Raw genomic sequence first — 17,954 nt, forward strand, 5'->3', positions numbered from 1 at the left:
CGCCAGGAGAGAGACCATTGGACTGAGGATTTGGTCTACACAGGAGTTAGAGAGGAACAGGACAGTAGGTCCCGAGAGACCTGAGAGACCCTGAAACTTGCAGAGGTAGTACTCTTGGTTAACTGATGGCAAAGCAGCTGCTGTCCATCGTAGTCCTTTGTTAAAACTCAAAAGTTTTCCGGGGAAAGGAAATATGCTTTAACATAAATTTGAACAGAAATCAATCAAAACTTCTCAAAATCAAAATGGGATGTTTATTTTTTTCCCCTTTCATGATTCATTCCAGTTTCTTATTTCTTCTTGACTTTTAGTTTTTAATATTGTTCAGATCAGACATTACTGATGTACTTTATTCCAAAAAAGTCATTTTGTTACTACATTGTACTTCAAAAATATAATTTTGATTGTAATAGAAATAGAACCTTTTCTTCTGATTCAAGATAAAACCAAAATCCTTCAAGCCTGGCTACACCACACGGGAGGAATTCCATTTCTCATCCAGCCATTGTTAACAGCAGTATCACTACAGTACTTTTTAATGTAATAACTCATGTAAACAGGACCACTGTAAATCAGTTTTGCTCTGTTGAAGTGTATGTAAGGCTCCCTGTTAGATGTTCCTTCATAAGTCTTTTTCTACCTGGAAATTAGAATTTGAGAATTTCTTTCATTTTTCTAATGAATGTTACAGCACTGTACATGCAAAATCTTTGGACATATCTACAACACACGACCAGCAAGTCTGGTATTTCTTGAGAGTGTGAAATTTGCTACAAATGCACAAGTAATTGTTTTGTGCATGCTTTGGAAGCTGGGTGCATCCTGAGCATCTTGGCTTTATAGCTTATGCAGAGAGTCATGTAATGAATATGTAATAGGGCCAACCTTTCCAGGGAGCGCTGAGCTTCACTTGGACATATACAATTCATGTTGTGTGCATGCACGCTCCAGAAAGAAACATGACATGGTGTGCAAGGTGCTGAGGGTATAAGCATGGTTATTTGTTTTTCCCTGGGGGAGAGCAGATATTCTCTGCTAAAGGAGGCATGATTCCTTGCTGGTTTACCTAGGAAACATTACAAATCTGTCCCCCTTTCTCCTGTTTTCCTTTACTTCATTGTGTCAAGCAGATTAACACCATGTTTTCTAACAGGGTGGGCATCATTGGAGCTCACTGTAGTGAGTTAAAATCTCTTATGAGCATGCCTGATGGGACAATGGAGGAGGAGGAGGAAGAGGAAGAACAAGACCAAGGAAGAGTAAGAAGTGGTTTCTCTATCCTGACAAATGACCTCAGATTGCCACCTCTGAGAAGCCCCCAAAACAGGCTTAACAGTCAGAGCACTGTGGTCTCAAGAGCAGTGGCAGAAGGTGACTGTAATGAGAGCAACTAGCAGACGTATCTGTGATGAGTGGCACGATTTCACATTGCTAAATAAATCACTTTGAAACTGCAGCTTAAGAAGCCTAACTCACTTGTCAGAGGGGGGGTAGTTCAGCACACAAGGGCCCTGACTGGGTGACTGCAGACCTGGACTGTAATTCTTGGTTCTGTCACTAACAATTCCTCCTTCATCTTAATGCCTTCATTGCACCATTTCTGAGAAGATTGTTTTACTGACTTATATTGGGAAGTGCTCTGACACCTGCAGATGAATATGATTATTGATTTTAATGTCAACCGTCTTTTTCCGAAAGGTTTAGCAAAGCAACCAGGAGACACGACTTACTACAGTCTCAAAGTTGCTGAAATTTTGCTTTTGAATGAAGTTACTCTGGAATCTTTAATATATTGTGTTTACTTTTTTTTTTTATGTCCATCATCTGTTATTTTGTTCTCAGATATAGCTAGCCTAATTTATGACTCATTGTGAAGTAAGTATAGCAAAGAGAAATGCTGTTATTTAAAATATCTACCAAGTCTTCATTTCATTTTATCTTTTTAGAGATATATATATTTATTTTTATCATTGATTTTACATGATTGGGAAAGGAGATCTTAGATGTTGAAACTTAAAATATGCAGTTGGGATGTCAGTGTCTTGAAACAAAATGAATTCATAGTGTCATTTTACCTATAAGACTATCTGTACATGCTAATCATTAGCATCATGAGGAGAATGTAGGATGAAATCCCGACTTTGTCATAGTCAATAAGAATCAATGAAAAAATAACGGACGATTAAACAGTGGAAGAAAACCAGAGAAGTAATATTTTCATCATTGTTAAAAGGAGAAATTTGACACGTTAGTGCTGGTTTGGAAGTTTTTCAGCAAAATATATCTATGCTGGATAAAAAAAATACAATTTCCCCTTGCAATGTGTGTTTCAGTTTTTAAAAGGATGAAATTTTGCAGCACAATTATGATGAGAAATTTACTTCTTCTGGAGTAACCAATAGTTCAGGGAGTAGATCACTTATGTGGGATGGCCCTGCACTGCCTTATTGAGACAGACACTTGAACTGCAGATTCACAGCTATTATTTAGTCTCTTCACTTAGACTGGCACATGTTATATTAATGCCTAAGTAGTATTGTGGCCTAGCCTTGTTTTCTATGTGTCAGGTGAGTCCTTTTACCATTGGATGAGGCTGTTGTCACCTGCGGTTTCTCTCTCAAGCTTTTCATTAGACATCTGTTCTGGTATAGAGCAAAAATATTTTAAAATAACGTCTTAGAAATTTTGAGGGATGGAAACCACATATTCTCTCCCAAAGGAGAAGAAATATAAAAGATATATTTAGAACCGTGTGTGAGACTGCTGTATCTTCCTCATAGATGTGATATGGAACGGTACACTCTTTATTCAAAATTAACATTTCTAGGTTATACATTCATTTTGGGCAGGGAGGTTAGTGCTCATATGGTCTGAAAAATGGCGACGAGACCTTGAGACGGTGCTTTAGTCGCAGGTTTTCTGAGAGCCTGTCTGGGCCAAGCATGCGCAACTGTCTTTCCCAGCTGCACGGTTGACTCCTGGATGGTACATACCTGGCCAAACACGCAAGAGGCAATTGCGGTATTGTTGCCCTGCAGCAGCATGGTTTCCCTACCGAATGATGCAGCAAGATGTTGGCTAATACCTGGAGCTGAGGGAGGGTACGGCACAGCTTCCTTCTCCTGGTCTTGGGAGAAACCTTTCGGTTCCTGCATTAGGAGACCTCTGTGTCCCGAAGGAGGGGTACAGCTTTGTCCCTCTAGCTGTGACACCAGGACCTCTCTGTTCTGGGGGTTGACATCCCGGTACACTAGTCCTTGCAAAAGCGCCTTGCTTTGTCATGGCAAGCAAACAGGCATTGTATGGGGCCTTAGAAAGAGTATGAGGGAAAGGCGTCCTTTGCCACATCAGTACTGCAGGGCAATGTGGACTGTGGTATGTGCTAATAACTGGGATTTGTGAAGAGTCCCTGCAGTGCCTGGGGCAGAGATTTCACAGAGTTGCCTATGGTGGGCCTGGGATGACAGGAGAAGACCAAAGGGTGGAGCACGCGCTCACGTAGGCAGCAAAGCTCCTGGATGCAAACAAGCTTTTTGTGCACTGTCACTTACCTACAAGGTCTGCGTCACTGCGGAGGGGAGAAGTGCTGAGCAGATGCTGGTGTTGCTCAAAAGCAGTCGATGAGCTACTCAGAGTGAGAGACAGTGTTCAACATGCTATGCTTGCCCTTCTCCAGGTACAAGGCAGGTTCCTCACAGTCTCCTTCAGGGAGCAGCCCCATGGGGCTACTTTCTCGCCATGAAATAGCGAGCAACAAGTGACTGCTTTTGGCATGCCGTGTTCCTTGGACAAAAGGCAGCTCCAGACCAGGCATGGACTCGGTTATTTCTGTCTGCACCTAGAACATGCTGTCTGGCTCACTCTGCAGGATTTACCTGGGTAAAATCTAATGGTCCCAGTGAGCTCTGGTTTAAAACACTGTGATCGTCAGCCAAGCCCTCAGCCATGGCTTTGGGTCTAAGTTTTCTGTGGTATTCTAACAACAACCTTGAACTTTCCAGAAAGGATTGAGAAATACCTTGAAGTTCAGATCCTTTAGTCAGCAGAGTCCTTTCCAGGGCTGCCTTCTCAGCGTTAAGTGTCTGCTTCTTCTGAGGTAATGTATGTCTAACACAGACAACCCATGCTTGTTTAAGCATGTAAGCAAGACCTGGCAGCCTTTCACACATGACAGTGAGTCATCCTTCCAGCAGGAGAGAGTGAGTCAGAAAGGGCAGTTGACAAGCTTTATTTATCAGTCTCCTGTTATTTGGCCCAGGAGAATTTTACCCTGAAAAACCCACCCTTGTTAATGACAGGCAGAGCTCAGACTTGTATCATACGACTACTGGCTTTTTTCCCACAGGCTTCGTGTGCAGTTTCATATCAGGAAATCACGGCAGGTTGCCTATTTCCATGAATTTTAATTTTTAAAGGGGTTCGGAACGTGCCAGCTATATTGGAATAACTTGTGTGAGCTAGGGTTACTATAAAGAGTACAAACTCAAATGCCTCTCCGTCATGAAAGGAGCCTGGGGGGTTCTGTGCAACAGCATTTCTAGAGTTCCCATTTACTTTCTTCTCTTAGCGCTGCTTTGCTCAGAGCCTTAAATGAATGCTGCTAGCATGGCCTAGTGTCTTGACTGGCTTTTGATTATGGTTCTGCCACTCATAGGCTCCGTATAGGGTGTGTCAGGTTTTCCAGTGTAAGTGTCTATTTTCAGAAGTTATATTGCTCTGTTGCACAAATTCATGCCAAGCAGAAAGTGGGCAGGAAATGTCACAACTCAGAAATGGAAAAAGGGACAGACACAAAAAAATGAAAATCTGCCTGATGATTAATTAAGGAAACTCTGCCCTTGGGGGTTTCAGGCTTTGCAGCTGGGAGAAAGATGGCGGGGGAGCCATCTAGATGTGGGGTGACCATAATGTGTAGTTGGGTGCCTTGAGGTACAGAAAGAAGCAAAATAAGCTCAAGCCCGTTCTACTTGTGTTGCAGGTGGTTTTGGAGCAGTAACCTATGAAGGCAGCATCCACATAGTAGCAGGGCTACAGGGCTCAGCAAGTTCTCTGTGAGCTGGCATGGCAGGACCTGGAGGTCTTGCAGGTTTCTTGTCTCTGGTCGCTCCGGTTCAGTCCTGTTCTTCTTGTCCTCTTGGGGGCCAGTGCCTGATATACATGGAAAGCCAAGGCAGTCTGAGCCTGCCCATTTTTCTGTGCAAGAGAGGCCAAAAGTAGTATTTCATCAACAAATAACAGGTTTTGTCCATTTTTGCTTGGACTCATACAGGCATTTTAGTAGTGTTAAGCTTCAGTGAGACCAAGGGGACTAACACTCCTATATGTGTTCAGGAACGCGGCTCTTTGTTACTATTAGCCAAGTGGGGACTCATTGGGTGCTGCAGTGGTGAAAGATGCCATCATGTTTCCTGATCCTGCCAGTGTCCCACCTCTGCCTGGGGGGGGGGGAATATTTTTTAGACCATCTTCTCTCCCCTCTCAGATAGGCAAAACATTCCATGAGTCCTTGACAGAGTTCTGAAGATGCTTCTTATTGCTCCTGTTTGTTCTGTGGCTTGTCTCCCTTGCCCTCTCAAAGCCAAAGCTGCATCTGCCAACCAACCATCCTTCCAGCCAAGGAGGACCAACAGCAGGTCCTTTGCACAGACAGCTGGCACCATCACCTCACTTGCTCCTCACCTGGGGATGGGCGTGTTCCTTTGTGATGCCTTTTTACCTGCAGGTGTGCTGGAGGAAAGAGAGCAGCAGTCAAACTGGAAATTGGACCAGGCAGTGATTTGCAGTAGGAAGAGAGGTTGTCGGTCTGGATTTCCTTAAGCAAGGCTTCCAAACGATGATATGTGTTCCTGCTCTGGCTGGGACAAAGGTCTCCATCTTGTAAACAAACTGCACTGGCAGTACCATGTACCAGTTACAGCTCCTGTGGCTCAGACTAAATAGTAAATGTTTGCAGTGAGATTTTTACAGCTTGAAGTGAAGAAACCAACTGCAATTTGCAGAATGTGAAGGTGTTCTTACCCTAGTTCTTCTACCATGTGAGAGAGAGCATTTAAAGGTTCAAAGAACAGGCTGTAAGTATACTGTCACCTGTTACAGCCTTTCTATTTGGAAGAGACACTGATAATATAAATGTAATGTATTTCTCCCTGTGATCTTGTTTATTTACAGAAGGATAAAGAGAGCCTTTTCCCCCTTCCTTGAATACAGTAGAAACAAACACAAACAAGTAGTTTCTGGACACACATTCCCAAGTCTGCCAGTCCTGACAAGGTCTGACCTCAAAAGGGTCCCCCTTTACGTGGCTCCTTGCTTTTCTCTCTCCTGTATCAAGCCAACGCAAGCACATCAACCATGACCATGTCTAGGCAAGCAGGGAAGTCCCTGACTTTGTGAATTCCTGCCATAGAAACTAGATCTTTGAGAGGGGACTTCCGTTGTTCATCTGCCTTTACTACATTAGAAAAGGATTGTTATTCCTTCTATTTAACCTGGAAGAGCATGCATAACATGTTTCTGACTATAATGGGATGTGTGGGGATTGTGGATTAAAGACTTGCCCCAAGGCTGTTATCAGCATTTTTCAGTGTAATGATCAAGAGATGAAGGCGCACCATCTAATTTAGGTGTTCATAGCAAGTCATCTCAAGACAGTGCCCAGATCTCTATATTGATAGGATTGGGAGGCACAGCTTTGCAGACCTGGATAGGCAGGGGATTGACCCACCCATTGCTCCTTTGTACTTAGAAGCTATAAGAGCTCTAACAGCTGAAGTGCTGTGATGGATGGATACGTGCTTTTTAGAAGGAGGAAGGTGAGATGTGCAAGAAGGTTATGCTCTGCACAGAGAGGAGCAGCTCAGATGCATGGAGTTCTGCTATGGAATGTGTGATGGGCTGGTCAGGAGCTTATGGGCCAGGATCAGAGGGAAGGCCAAGACAGGTAACATCGTGGTAGGCATCTGCTACAGACCACCTGGTGAAGAAGACAAAATAGATGAAGACTTCTCTAGACAAGTGGAAGAAGTGTCACTGTTTCAAGCCCTGGCTTTTATAGGATATACTGACTGACCTGAAATCTGCTGGGCAGGAAACACAGTAGGGCACAAGCAATTCAGATTTCCAGAGGGGGTCAGGGGCAATTTCTTGCCACAGGAGCTGGACAGGCTGAGTAGGGAGATGCTGTGATTGATTCGCAAACAAGGAAGAAGTGGTTGAGGTTGTGATGGTCAATGGCAGCCTCGGAGAGACCAAGAGGTGGTAGAATTTAAGATCATGGGAAAGCAGAGACAGGTGAGTAGCAGGACAATGGCTCTGGGTTTAGGAGAGCAGACTTTGGCTTGTTCAGGGAACTAGTAAGCAGCTTCCCTTGGGATATGGCTGTGAAGAGTAAAGGGACAGGGAGGCTTACGTGATCTTCAAGGACCATCTCCTCAAAGCCCAAGAATAGTCCATACTGTTATGCAGGAGGCTAAGCAGGCAGTGCATGAAGCCAGTTTGGGTGTATAGAGAACTACTGACTGAACTCAAACATAAAAAGAAAACATGTAATAGGGGGAAGCAGGGACAGGCAATCAAGGAGCAGTGTAGAACTACACAGGCATGCAGGGATGGGATTAAGAAAGCCAAAGCTGGGACTGAGCTGATAGCTGGTGATGATGTGAAAAGCAACAGGAAGGGCTTCTACAGGTACGTTAGTAGTGAAAGGAAGACCAAGAATATGTGAGTCCACTACTGAATAGGGCCGGTGATCTAATGATGAAGGACACACAAAAGTCTGAGGTTCTCAGCATTTTATTTGCCTCAGTCTTAACTGGCAGAGTCTGCTCCCAGGCATCCACATCTAATAGCAGAGTTTGGAAGAGAGAGGTACTACCCACAGTTGAAGAGGGTGATGCTGAGATCACTTAAGTAAGCTGGACATATATAAATCCATGGGACCAGATGGGATGCAGTCCAGATAGGCATAAGGAAGAAAACCCTTCATAGTGAGGGTTGTCAGGCACTAGAGCAAGTTGCCCAGAAAGTGTGTGCAATTTCTATTATTGGAGGCATTCAAAACTTGGCTAGATGAGGCCTTGAGAAACCTTATGCTTCATTAATCAGAAGACTGCATTAGAGTCCTGCAGAAGTCCTTTCCAACCTGATTTTTTTCTATGATTCTCAGTAAGTATCTGAATATAAACTGAAGATCCCCTGGAAATGTGCCTTAAATTGTGCAACATTGAATGTAGCATGGCCTAAATGCCACACAGTCCCCAAATGGCCCACGAGACATGGAAACCCAGAGGAGAGGGTAATAGTGGTGGTACAGGGACTGCAGCTGCCAGGAAGGTCTCTAACCTGTGGTCGTGAGGATTAGCAGGGTTTAACCAGCACTCTCTGCTGCTCCACTCTAATCTGTCACCCTTTAGGTGTGCTGTACGTACTTCAGGACTTCCCATCCTGAACCTCCTAGTGCTCAAGGTGTTGGTGTCACACTCTCCAAAGAATTCATGAGTCCCTAACAGATTGTTCTCCAGGAGTCCTAGGTAGGCTGAGACCTCTGTGAGACGGTGTTAACATCAGTGTGAGCAACTGTGGCAGCTGATAGTGGATCTGTTCTTGTTTCACCGAGCTGGAAGAGGTTTCAATAGCAGTAGAGTGCAGTGAAGGTCTTGCCATGGAGTAATCACCAGCAGACAAGCTCTCTGAGATCCCATGGCGCATATTCAGGTTCCTAGGGTGGGCTGGCACCTATGCTACTGTATCTTCATAGGTCTTGGTACCTCTCCTAGGAGCTTGCACTGCGCACACCTCCAGTGCACAGTGCAAACGTCCCCTGAGAGGACCTTGGTTTTCTTGTTATGCTTTTACCTTGTCCCTGAATGGCTGCTGCTTCAGATGTTGCACAGCTGCTGGTTCAGCAGGTTCACACCCACAGAAAGGCTACCGTAAGTACTTCAGGTTTAATTTAGGTTTAATCAGTGTTTTGGACATGTTAACATTCTTTATTTCAACAGTATTTCAAAAGGGCTGCCTTGGAGGTTACTTAATCCTCTGGAGACTTCTGGTTGGAAGCATGAGCAGATTTTCCAGGCCTGTAGCAGCAGACTGCGTATCTCGACAAGCGAGACACTCTGTCCCCTGCTGACTGACTACATGGAGCCGTGAATGTCCTGAAGCAAAACTCAGAAAGTTTCTGAAGCCTCTCTGCGGATGATGAAATCTTGGGGAGCAAAACCCTAAAAGAGCTTAACTTTGCAGTAAGGATGTAACTTTAAACAGGACAACGTTGCATGTGCCTATTAGCAATTAAGTAGACAATTTATACCATCTCTTTGAACAGCAGTCCTTCTTATTGATGTTGAGTCTGAACTATTGGCTGATGAAAGTCCAAATGTCAGTCCCATGTATAATCTTTCAGCAGAAGTTGTGTGACTGTGGAAATGTGAGAAACCTTGCTGAGGGCGTATCTGAATTAAAATAATAGGTTTCTGTGCAATTCTAAGTGTTCATTTCCAAACAGGGCTTGATTGCTGTGTTACTGTCCACTTGGCATGAGTAGAACTATATTCTTTTTTAGTTTTAGACCTTCTCTCCATGGTCAGGAACACCTGATTGTTGTGACCAGAATACCACTCAAGAGGGGACATTCTCTTCAAAGAAGGGAAAACTGATGTACAACACTGAGCAGAAGGTTGGTACCAAAGTAGGGAATTCAGGTAAAAATCCAGGAATCTAGCTTTAATATCAGGAGTAATTTACTGCTTAAATGGGCTTACATGTAATGCAATAAGCACTGCAGTATAAGAGTTGTCTCTAGATTTTTATTTTTTTTGAGCAAAGATCACTGAAATATTGCTTTTAAAATAAACATCACTGTACCCAGGAGAGCAAAAGAGTTATCGAGTGAGAACAAACAGATGAATTGGCTCTGAGTTTTGGATTTCTTCATAATGTTCTAATTTAAAACAGAATAAGCAAATTAAAAAGGAAACAGTGGAATAGTAACTTCGTAGCATAAAAGAACAGAATTCAAGTGTTAAGAGGACATTTACAAACACTGTTATTAATGCCAAGACTTTGTTTTACCTTTCCAATAAGTTCTAGATGTGAGTCTTTTCAGTTACATTGAAGATGAGAAACCTGGCCCTATATTGTATTTTGACAGAATACTTTTCTGTGGTTTCACGTTCTCATCTGAGGTATCATCCAAGCCAAGCTCATCCCTGATGAATTAATATCAATGGAGTCACACGCCAGGAGTGTGGCTCTTTCAGTACCCATTAGTCTGGGATCAAATTTAATTCATCCAATTTGCAGAACGGACCCCTGGCTCTCACTCAAGCCACCCACTGCAACAAAACATGGGCATTTTGGACCTGTCACAGCCTTCTCTCAACTCCCTTTCCCAAGCACCCACAGACCTTCTCACCCAAATTGGTGAGATACATTCAGGCAAAATATGCCACTTGGCTTAGCCCAAATCTTTCTGTCATGCTTCTGCATCTTAATGAGATCAGCCATTTGTATGTTTTAGTTTATCTGTGCTATCCATAAACCTCCTCTGGGGGTACAGAGCATGGCTGAAACCCCCAAACGGGGCCCTGCAAGCAGGAGCTGCTGAAGAGACCCTGTGGCTGAAAGGGAGGGAGAGAGACAGAAGAGACCATACGGGTGCTGGTATTTTGCCTGGGATCTTCACAGCTCTGAGAACGTCGGCAGATTTTGGAGACAGAGCACTGTTACTTAGAGTCTACTTACAAGTGGGTCCCAGCTTCTCAGTGTCACCGTCTTGGAGGGAGAGAAAGGAGCCCCATGGCTTTTGAAGTCACACATGTTTTTTGCCTTTCAGGGAAAGACAAGGACCCTGGCTGGTAACAGCAGGTACACGACAGCCAGTGGAAGGTACTTTCAGTGCACAGCACGGAGTTATTTTGGTCTCACAAAATGCAGTACATTTGCTATTTATCCTTGAGTGTCTTTTACTAGCACTGGTTTATTTATACTCACACAACTATAGCACCCTCCGTAACAACATCAATAATTCCCAATGCAATGGCATTTGTAGTGGTGAGCAAAAGGCAGGAGCCGGCCCCTGTCAGTGGCAGACTGTCCAGTGACGACGGCAGTAAATCACAGAGAACTCGGTAATTCTTGGCTTACTCTCACCTGGAAAAGGAACGTGAAGAGGGAGATGGAGCTCAAAAAGGCAAGTCGCGAAGGCATCTCCATAAAGGCCTAGTGGTTTTGCCAAGACAATTACAAATGTTTTACAAGGAATCCAGTAGGTTTATAGGAAACTTGGAGATCTATGAATGTCAAGAGCTTCTCATCCTTACAAGGCAAAGCACTGTGCTTCTTATAGTTACTTGCTGAGGTATCCCATGCTTAGCAAATGCCTCAACTCACTCAATTCATGCTCTAGTGACAGTATTCTAGTTTGGCAAAAGGGAAATTTATTGTGTCCAACAACATCCCATTTTACTCTCTTCAGGAAAGAGGTGGTACCTGGAGAGAGCAGATTCAACATACTCATCAGTTAATACTTACAATAAAAAAATAAGCTGGTCTTTTGGCTGACCTCTGAAAAAGAAAGCTAAATTTGTTTGAGCAGGGCATTTTAAAGGTTTTTAAAAGTCCCATTTGATAATATTATGCAATAATTGAGGCACACATAGCATCTGGACCTACATGCTCTGTTGGTAAGTGTGCCTGCCTGTTCAGAGGGCCACAAATTTCCTGGCACTGACAAGAGTGATACCTCAGGGCTTTTTGAGGATTAAGCCTTGGTTCCCTGTGCTGACATTCTCTGTAAAGGTCAGTTAGCCTTTCCCGTGTCCCCTGTCAAACTCACTGACACTGAGCTCCTTTCCTTTGCTAAAGATGATTCAAGCCTTGGAATATGCCCTTGACTAATGAGCTATTTTGGTTTCAGAGCCAGCTGTGTCTCTGGTGCAAATTGGTGTAGCTCTAATTTGAAGTAAAAGGAGACAACTTTGGCTTTGACAACCTTAGCTGCTTTGCCAGTATATCTGTTTTGGCAAACCTTCCAAGCTGAAACACAGCTTATATCCACAAGAGAGAGCTTTGAGAGGTGGGTCTGATTCCAGCTCCCTGCATGAAGGGACGTAGAGCGGCAGAGGCTGCTTGGCTGCTGTAACGGTATCAGTACAAGCGAGGCTTTAGCTGTCATGGCTATGAGCATGATTCTTTTGCAGTCATGATGGAAAAGGCTAGTCTGACAAATCTCTTGAGCGTGAGCCAGGCCTGAGGACCTGGCTGTATATTTAGATGCCCCCTACTGTCATTTTCAGTCTGCTTGCTGAAAGATCTGTGGGCTCCTCCGTTCATCAGCATCTCCTTGATGTGAGGTCTCTTAAAAACTTCCCCCTTCTCTCCCTGCCCTCTGTTCCTTCCCAGCATGCCAGCCGCAGGGCCATGCTGTCAGCCGTGGCTTTGCCTGGTGAAACGTGTGCCTTCCTCCCAGGCAGGTCTTTCCTCCCCACAGTGCTAATGGTCCTGACAACTCAACAACAACCCCTATCCCACCAGCTCACCACCATGCCGTCTGTGCGGATGAAGCCTCTCCTTTAGCCCCCAAGCTTGCCAAACCTGTGCTTTGCTTGTTTCTTGGATCAGGTCGCATTCATCTTTGAGGGGATCCTTCCACCTCATCCTTCCCTTCCTTCATGGTCAAAGAAATCTCTCTCTCTGTCTGTGTCTCTATGTAAGAATATACGAGAGCCAACCAAAAAAGAGTAAGGGGCTTTAAGTAACCATATCTCCATTGTATAGCTAGATAACTTGGGGCCAGCAATATCTGATGGGTAGCCCAAGGTCGTAAAGAAAATCTGTGTCAGACCCTGCAATTATATCCAGTTTTCCTGAATCCCAGACCCTTATCTTAGTCATTAGAGCACTCACAACAGCTCTTTTCTACACTTCTCCTTGCATGTACTAATGAATATTTTTCCTTCCATGTTTAACAATTTCTGTCATGAACTCTTTATTGTGTGCTCAGATGCAGTCTGACAAAACCATGTTTTCCCTTTGCTAAAGCGATGGAAGCATATACTTCTGAAGAGATTTGGCTTCTTCAGCTAATGGACCAGCAAAGTTTTTTCTGTTGCTGAATTCTCCTTAATTCTTGAAATCGATGCTGAGACAAGTCCCTCCGCATGACATTTCTCTTCTGATAAATTGGGATCATGAATATAAAATCCAGACTTCTTACATCAGTCCAAACATACCAGACATTCTCTAGGTCAGTATTTGGAAAAAGCTATCACAGGCAGATTATGGGGCAAGAGTGGATTTTATACATATGACTTATACTCTAGTTTTAGCATAGGAATATCTGAGGCATGTATCGGTGACTCATTTGTTAAAATATTGAATCTTGAAGCAAGGAAATCATCTTGCTGATTGTGTTTCTGTGCTTTCTAGTGTGTGTCATGGAAAAAATTGGCTGTCATGCCAGACTTTCCTCTGAGGAAGGTCATATTCCTTTAGCACCTGTTGATTAACACAATACCTGAAACTCCCTTCCTTGCTTTTAATTATTAAGCATGATTGAAACCTCTGTGGGTATTTCTAATAGTTGCTGGAATGCTGAGATAGTAGATATTTACCTGTTCTGGCCTGCTGGGCTGGAGGAACCCAGAAGCAGTAATTTGTTTACATTAAGATTCCCATTCTGATGAAGTTTGCCCCAGAAGACTCCACAACTGGAGGGTGCTATATCTGCTCACACCCTGATCAGTGCTGCTCTGCTCTTCCAGACCTCCTTCAGGGCTGGCTAGTTTTTGCAATTTGGGTCTCTCAGGCACCTTTTTTAATACAGAGATAATGCAAAGCCTCTTACACCCTGGAGGACATGTCAACTAGGTGGGATTTTGTGACAGTGAAGGGCCAAAGTGGCAGCATTGTGGATGGTGGGAGACTCTGATGGGTCATGTAACAGGTTGAAAAGAATGTGTGAGATACTCAGTGGAATTGCATGGAGTTAGATGACACCTCCCTAATGTCACCTAGATGACACCTCTGAGACCCTGTAGGGCAGAGGTAGCCATCCCATAGATCATGGTGCAGGAGGGCACTCATGCAGAAGGAAAGAGGCCACGGTGCGGTACCATGGGTATGTGCACTATGATTTTGTCTGCAGAGGAGTTTGGCTGAGAAGGTTTCACCTTCACGTCACGGGATTTGATGGATTGGATTGGGCTGATGAAGACATGCAAGGGGCCCAGGGTAAGTTATGCCCTTTTGCTCACCTTGTGGATGCTGCGTGTCAGCATCCCCCCATGTCAGTAAAGGAAAGCAAGAACTCTGCTGATGTGGAGAATATATATCTGAAGCCAGTTACATCAGCTCTGTCCCAGCTGCCAAGCATGTTGTAGCAGAAATGCAGGATTTCAGCAATGCTGTTCAAGGTTCATAGGCTTTTCAAGAGAATTGTCAACCCAGGCCAGTGCTGTTTGCATTACAACTGAGTGAAAAATGGTGTGGAGGGAACCTAAATCAGCAGGTTAGGATTTTATTTCTGGACTGGAAAAAGAACATTTGCCTTGTGATTTCCCAGCTCAAACTCTATGTGGATATCGCTCAATTTTTTTTCATTATTCCTATAATTTAATTGTGGGGTTTACTCTTTGAACAAAACCAAAACACCATAACAACCTTTCAGTTCTGTTATTCAAAAGAAAATTTGTTAGCAGGATATGTGCACTTATTAAATTAGAATGCTTATTAGTTGCTCATTTATTCCTTAAACTATGAGAGGAAGTTTTCTCTTTCTCATCTTTCCCAACCTGGTTCTGTCTGGGAAAGCTGATAAAATCTCACTTTTTAACTGTAATTTCTCATCCTGTTTTTAGCAGACATGATGGTTGCAAATGAAAGGTGACCACAGAGGGAGTGGCTAAAATGTCATTGTTGTACGTTGTTGTATGGGCTGATGATTATTAGTCACGGTATATATTGGGAAAGGCTCTTCATAATTTTATATGCCACAAAAATAGTTTGGTTTTGCTCTGAGCCCACTAAATTGCTGTTTCAGCTGGATATTTGTTGCAGCTTGTTTCATTACAAAATCTTTGGTCATCTGGATAGTATTTCTGTATCACGGGTGAGAAGTCACAGTAGGAGCTCTAAAGCTTTATTAGGATGAAAGCTCTACTGTTACTGTTTAGCATGGGATAAACTATGAAGGAAAGATAGGATATTTGTTAGAAATGCCAACATTATTATTTTATTCTTTTTTGGACATCCTTTCTACTCACATCATATATAAAGCCCCTTTCAGTAGGGGCTCTTTATATGTAAAATATCATAGGCAAAGAATGTATGGGAATATCCTCTTCCAGCTTTCCCTTCCAAAGGAAATCATGTAGTAGTTAAGCTTAACATTTTCTGAAATGCTGCGTGTGTATGGGTGTGGAATTGGACATGCTTAGAGCTCTCTGAAATGCTTCTCATGCTGCTATTAATATACGCACTTTACTAACAACTTGCATTATTGACAACATTGTTGTCTACTGTACTCATTTCAAAAATAATGGTTTTGTGTAATTCTCAGCAATATGATACAAACATAACTCATGTAACTGGTTCAAAAAGGGACTGAAGACCTCATTGTTCAGTGGAATACATAATCTGCTGACTGCTCTGTTCAATTTGGGCTTCAGACTGTAAACTCCTGGGTCAGGTTTTTTATAATCTTGGTGTGAGCTGACTGATTGAAGCACAGACAATGGAAGGGCACGCCAAAGGCTCCAGATCTTACTGGCATATTGTTATATCAGATTCCCAATTTTAATTTACTGAAAAAAAATGTGTTTATCCCACGAGATGGGGAAGAATAACTCAAAATTGTGATTTTAATGGTGACAGGTAGTAGTCTGAATCTGCAGCACCTTGAAACAGAGAGCTAAGAGATGTGAACCAACCGATCCTCACAGGGTACTGCTAATTTCCAAACCTGTTCCTCAGCCAGACCATCAGTGTCGCAGCTCCCAATTCCCATCTAAGAGGGTGCACTGTAAAATACAGGAGAGAGAGATGATCCCAGCCCTTTCCGACTAAAGCAGAGACTGGCACGGCCACGGTGACAGCATTCCCCCTTTGGATCACTGATGTGGCCTTTTTTCTGAAGAAATGGCAAGATTTACTACTTTAGGGACAGATCCTGTTTTGCTTCTGGAGGCGTAAAAGAGACTTCCTACCTTGGGGTAAGAGTGGGGAAGGAAAGATGTGGTTTGCACAGTACTAGACTTTTTCTTTTAGACTATTTTTTAGTAAAAAAAAAAAGAAGTTGATGCACTCACAGAGACCTAAACTGATTATAAATGTCTCATTTTGAAAATTGTGGCAGATTTTACCCTTTTGATAATGTCACATTTAAAGAAAATATTTAAATTATTTAAGTGATTTTCTTTTTCTTTTTTTTTTTTTTTGGCAATTTAGGCTAACACAAATTATTCGTATACCATAGCTTGATTTACTTCAGCATTTTTTATGGCTGCCCTCTGAAAAATGTTAGTCATCTAATTTATTCAACTAATTCAAACTAGGAAATCTGCCAAATTCTTGAAAATTCTCCACCGACAGGAAAGGATTATACTGTGGCTTCTCTAAAGTCTAGTGTTGTTTTCATTTAGCCTGCTCATAGCTTTAGATAGTGGACAACAACTTGTAGTATTGACTGATGGTTTCTTCAGCACTGGGTTAACTTTGGCGTATTTGAAGTGCTGGGACTCTCCCAGCAGAAAAGCAGGCAATGACACTCAGCTCATTGAAAGGATAATTCTTTGATGTCTTTTACGACCCAAACAGGAGAGAACTGGCCTCACCCACAGGCCAACCCATACTTATCCAAGCTGCTTGCTTCATCGTACATTTTCCTGGTGTTAACGGGCTGTGTGAAGGAGGACACTGTGTTCCTTACCCTGCTTCCAGCCTTTCTTCCATGTTGGCAAAGGCAGAGGCTGCAGCAATGTTCTCTCTTATCTCTGCAGGTTTCAGTCTGAAGGGGGTCCCTGGTGACCAAAGGAGTCGTGACATTATCTTAGATAAATACCCACTTTTGACTCTATGTTGACATACAGATGTTTCATGGTCTTAAATAAAACTTGACTGGCATATTCGTCTTTGATGCTAGCACCGTCATTCTGATTACGGCAGACTTCTGCCCATGCAATGCCAATAAAGACAGTTTGGACTATTAATACTGCCTGGTGACAGTAGGATTTTTAATATCCTGCTCTAGTGTAGCTAGCAAACTCCTGTTTAAGAGGCTATCTTTTCTCCTAATCCTATTTATGACTTGTTAGGTATAATTTGTAAATGGCCAACACTATCTTAGGCACTTTACAGACATAGTTTATAGCATTATTTTTTAACTGCATTGAATTTACCTTGACGCTAAGGAGATAATCCACTATTGTGCAACTACTTTTCCAAACTTATTCTTCAAAACTAAAGGAGACTCATATTTATTTTTGATGTGCTTCTACAGCTTCCCACTCGTTGGTCTGAATTTCTGGCTTGTAGTTCCAAATTTGGAAAAAAAATGGGAACTATCAGTAAGATGTATGGTTTCCTTCTGCATTTGAGTGTGCAGATCCATCTAGTGTAATGTCGCTGTTTTTTTCCTTTGCACATGAATATTAACATTTAGTGAAAGCCTCATTTTCAGTGTATATAGAAAATGTATTTTCACCAAAATACCCACTCATCCAGTGTGCACACAAAAATGCTGCTTATAACCAGGCATTTGCTTACTTCAGTTCAATTTGTAGGTACACAGTTGCTTAAGTAGGCAGTTAGCTGACTGGAATGGTTCTCTGGTGGTGAGTGATGAATTCATTAATGTTTGAATGAACAAGTCTCAGAATACAAGAGCTGCAGACATGCAGAGTTGTGTTTTCACAGGAATATTCACCTGTGCTTACATCCCCAAGTGATGGAGGCCT

The 17,954-nt window shown here is 42.9% G+C and overlaps 1 protein-coding gene across 2 annotated transcripts in view; it reads left to right on the forward strand.

The window, feature by feature from the left end:
- PPP1R36 (protein phosphatase 1 regulatory subunit 36) overlaps positions 1-8,246 on the forward strand; it is a 28,356-nt gene extending 20,110 nt beyond the window's left edge. For both annotated transcript variants that reach the window (XM_069783262.1, XM_069783261.1), the window contains one exon: positions 1,154-8,246. In XM_069783262.1, the coding sequence (XP_069639363.1) occupies positions 1,154-1,394 (241 nt within the window). In that variant the 3' untranslated portion in view covers positions 1,395-8,246. The remainder of the gene's footprint in view (positions 1-1,153) is intronic.
- Positions 8,247-17,954: the final 9,708 nt, after the last annotated feature.

This window comes from Haliaeetus albicilla, chromosome 5 (genome assembly GCF_947461875.1).
Source record: "Haliaeetus albicilla chromosome 5, bHalAlb1.1, whole genome shotgun sequence".
Taxonomy (NCBI): domain Eukaryota; kingdom Metazoa; phylum Chordata; class Aves; order Accipitriformes; family Accipitridae; genus Haliaeetus; species Haliaeetus albicilla.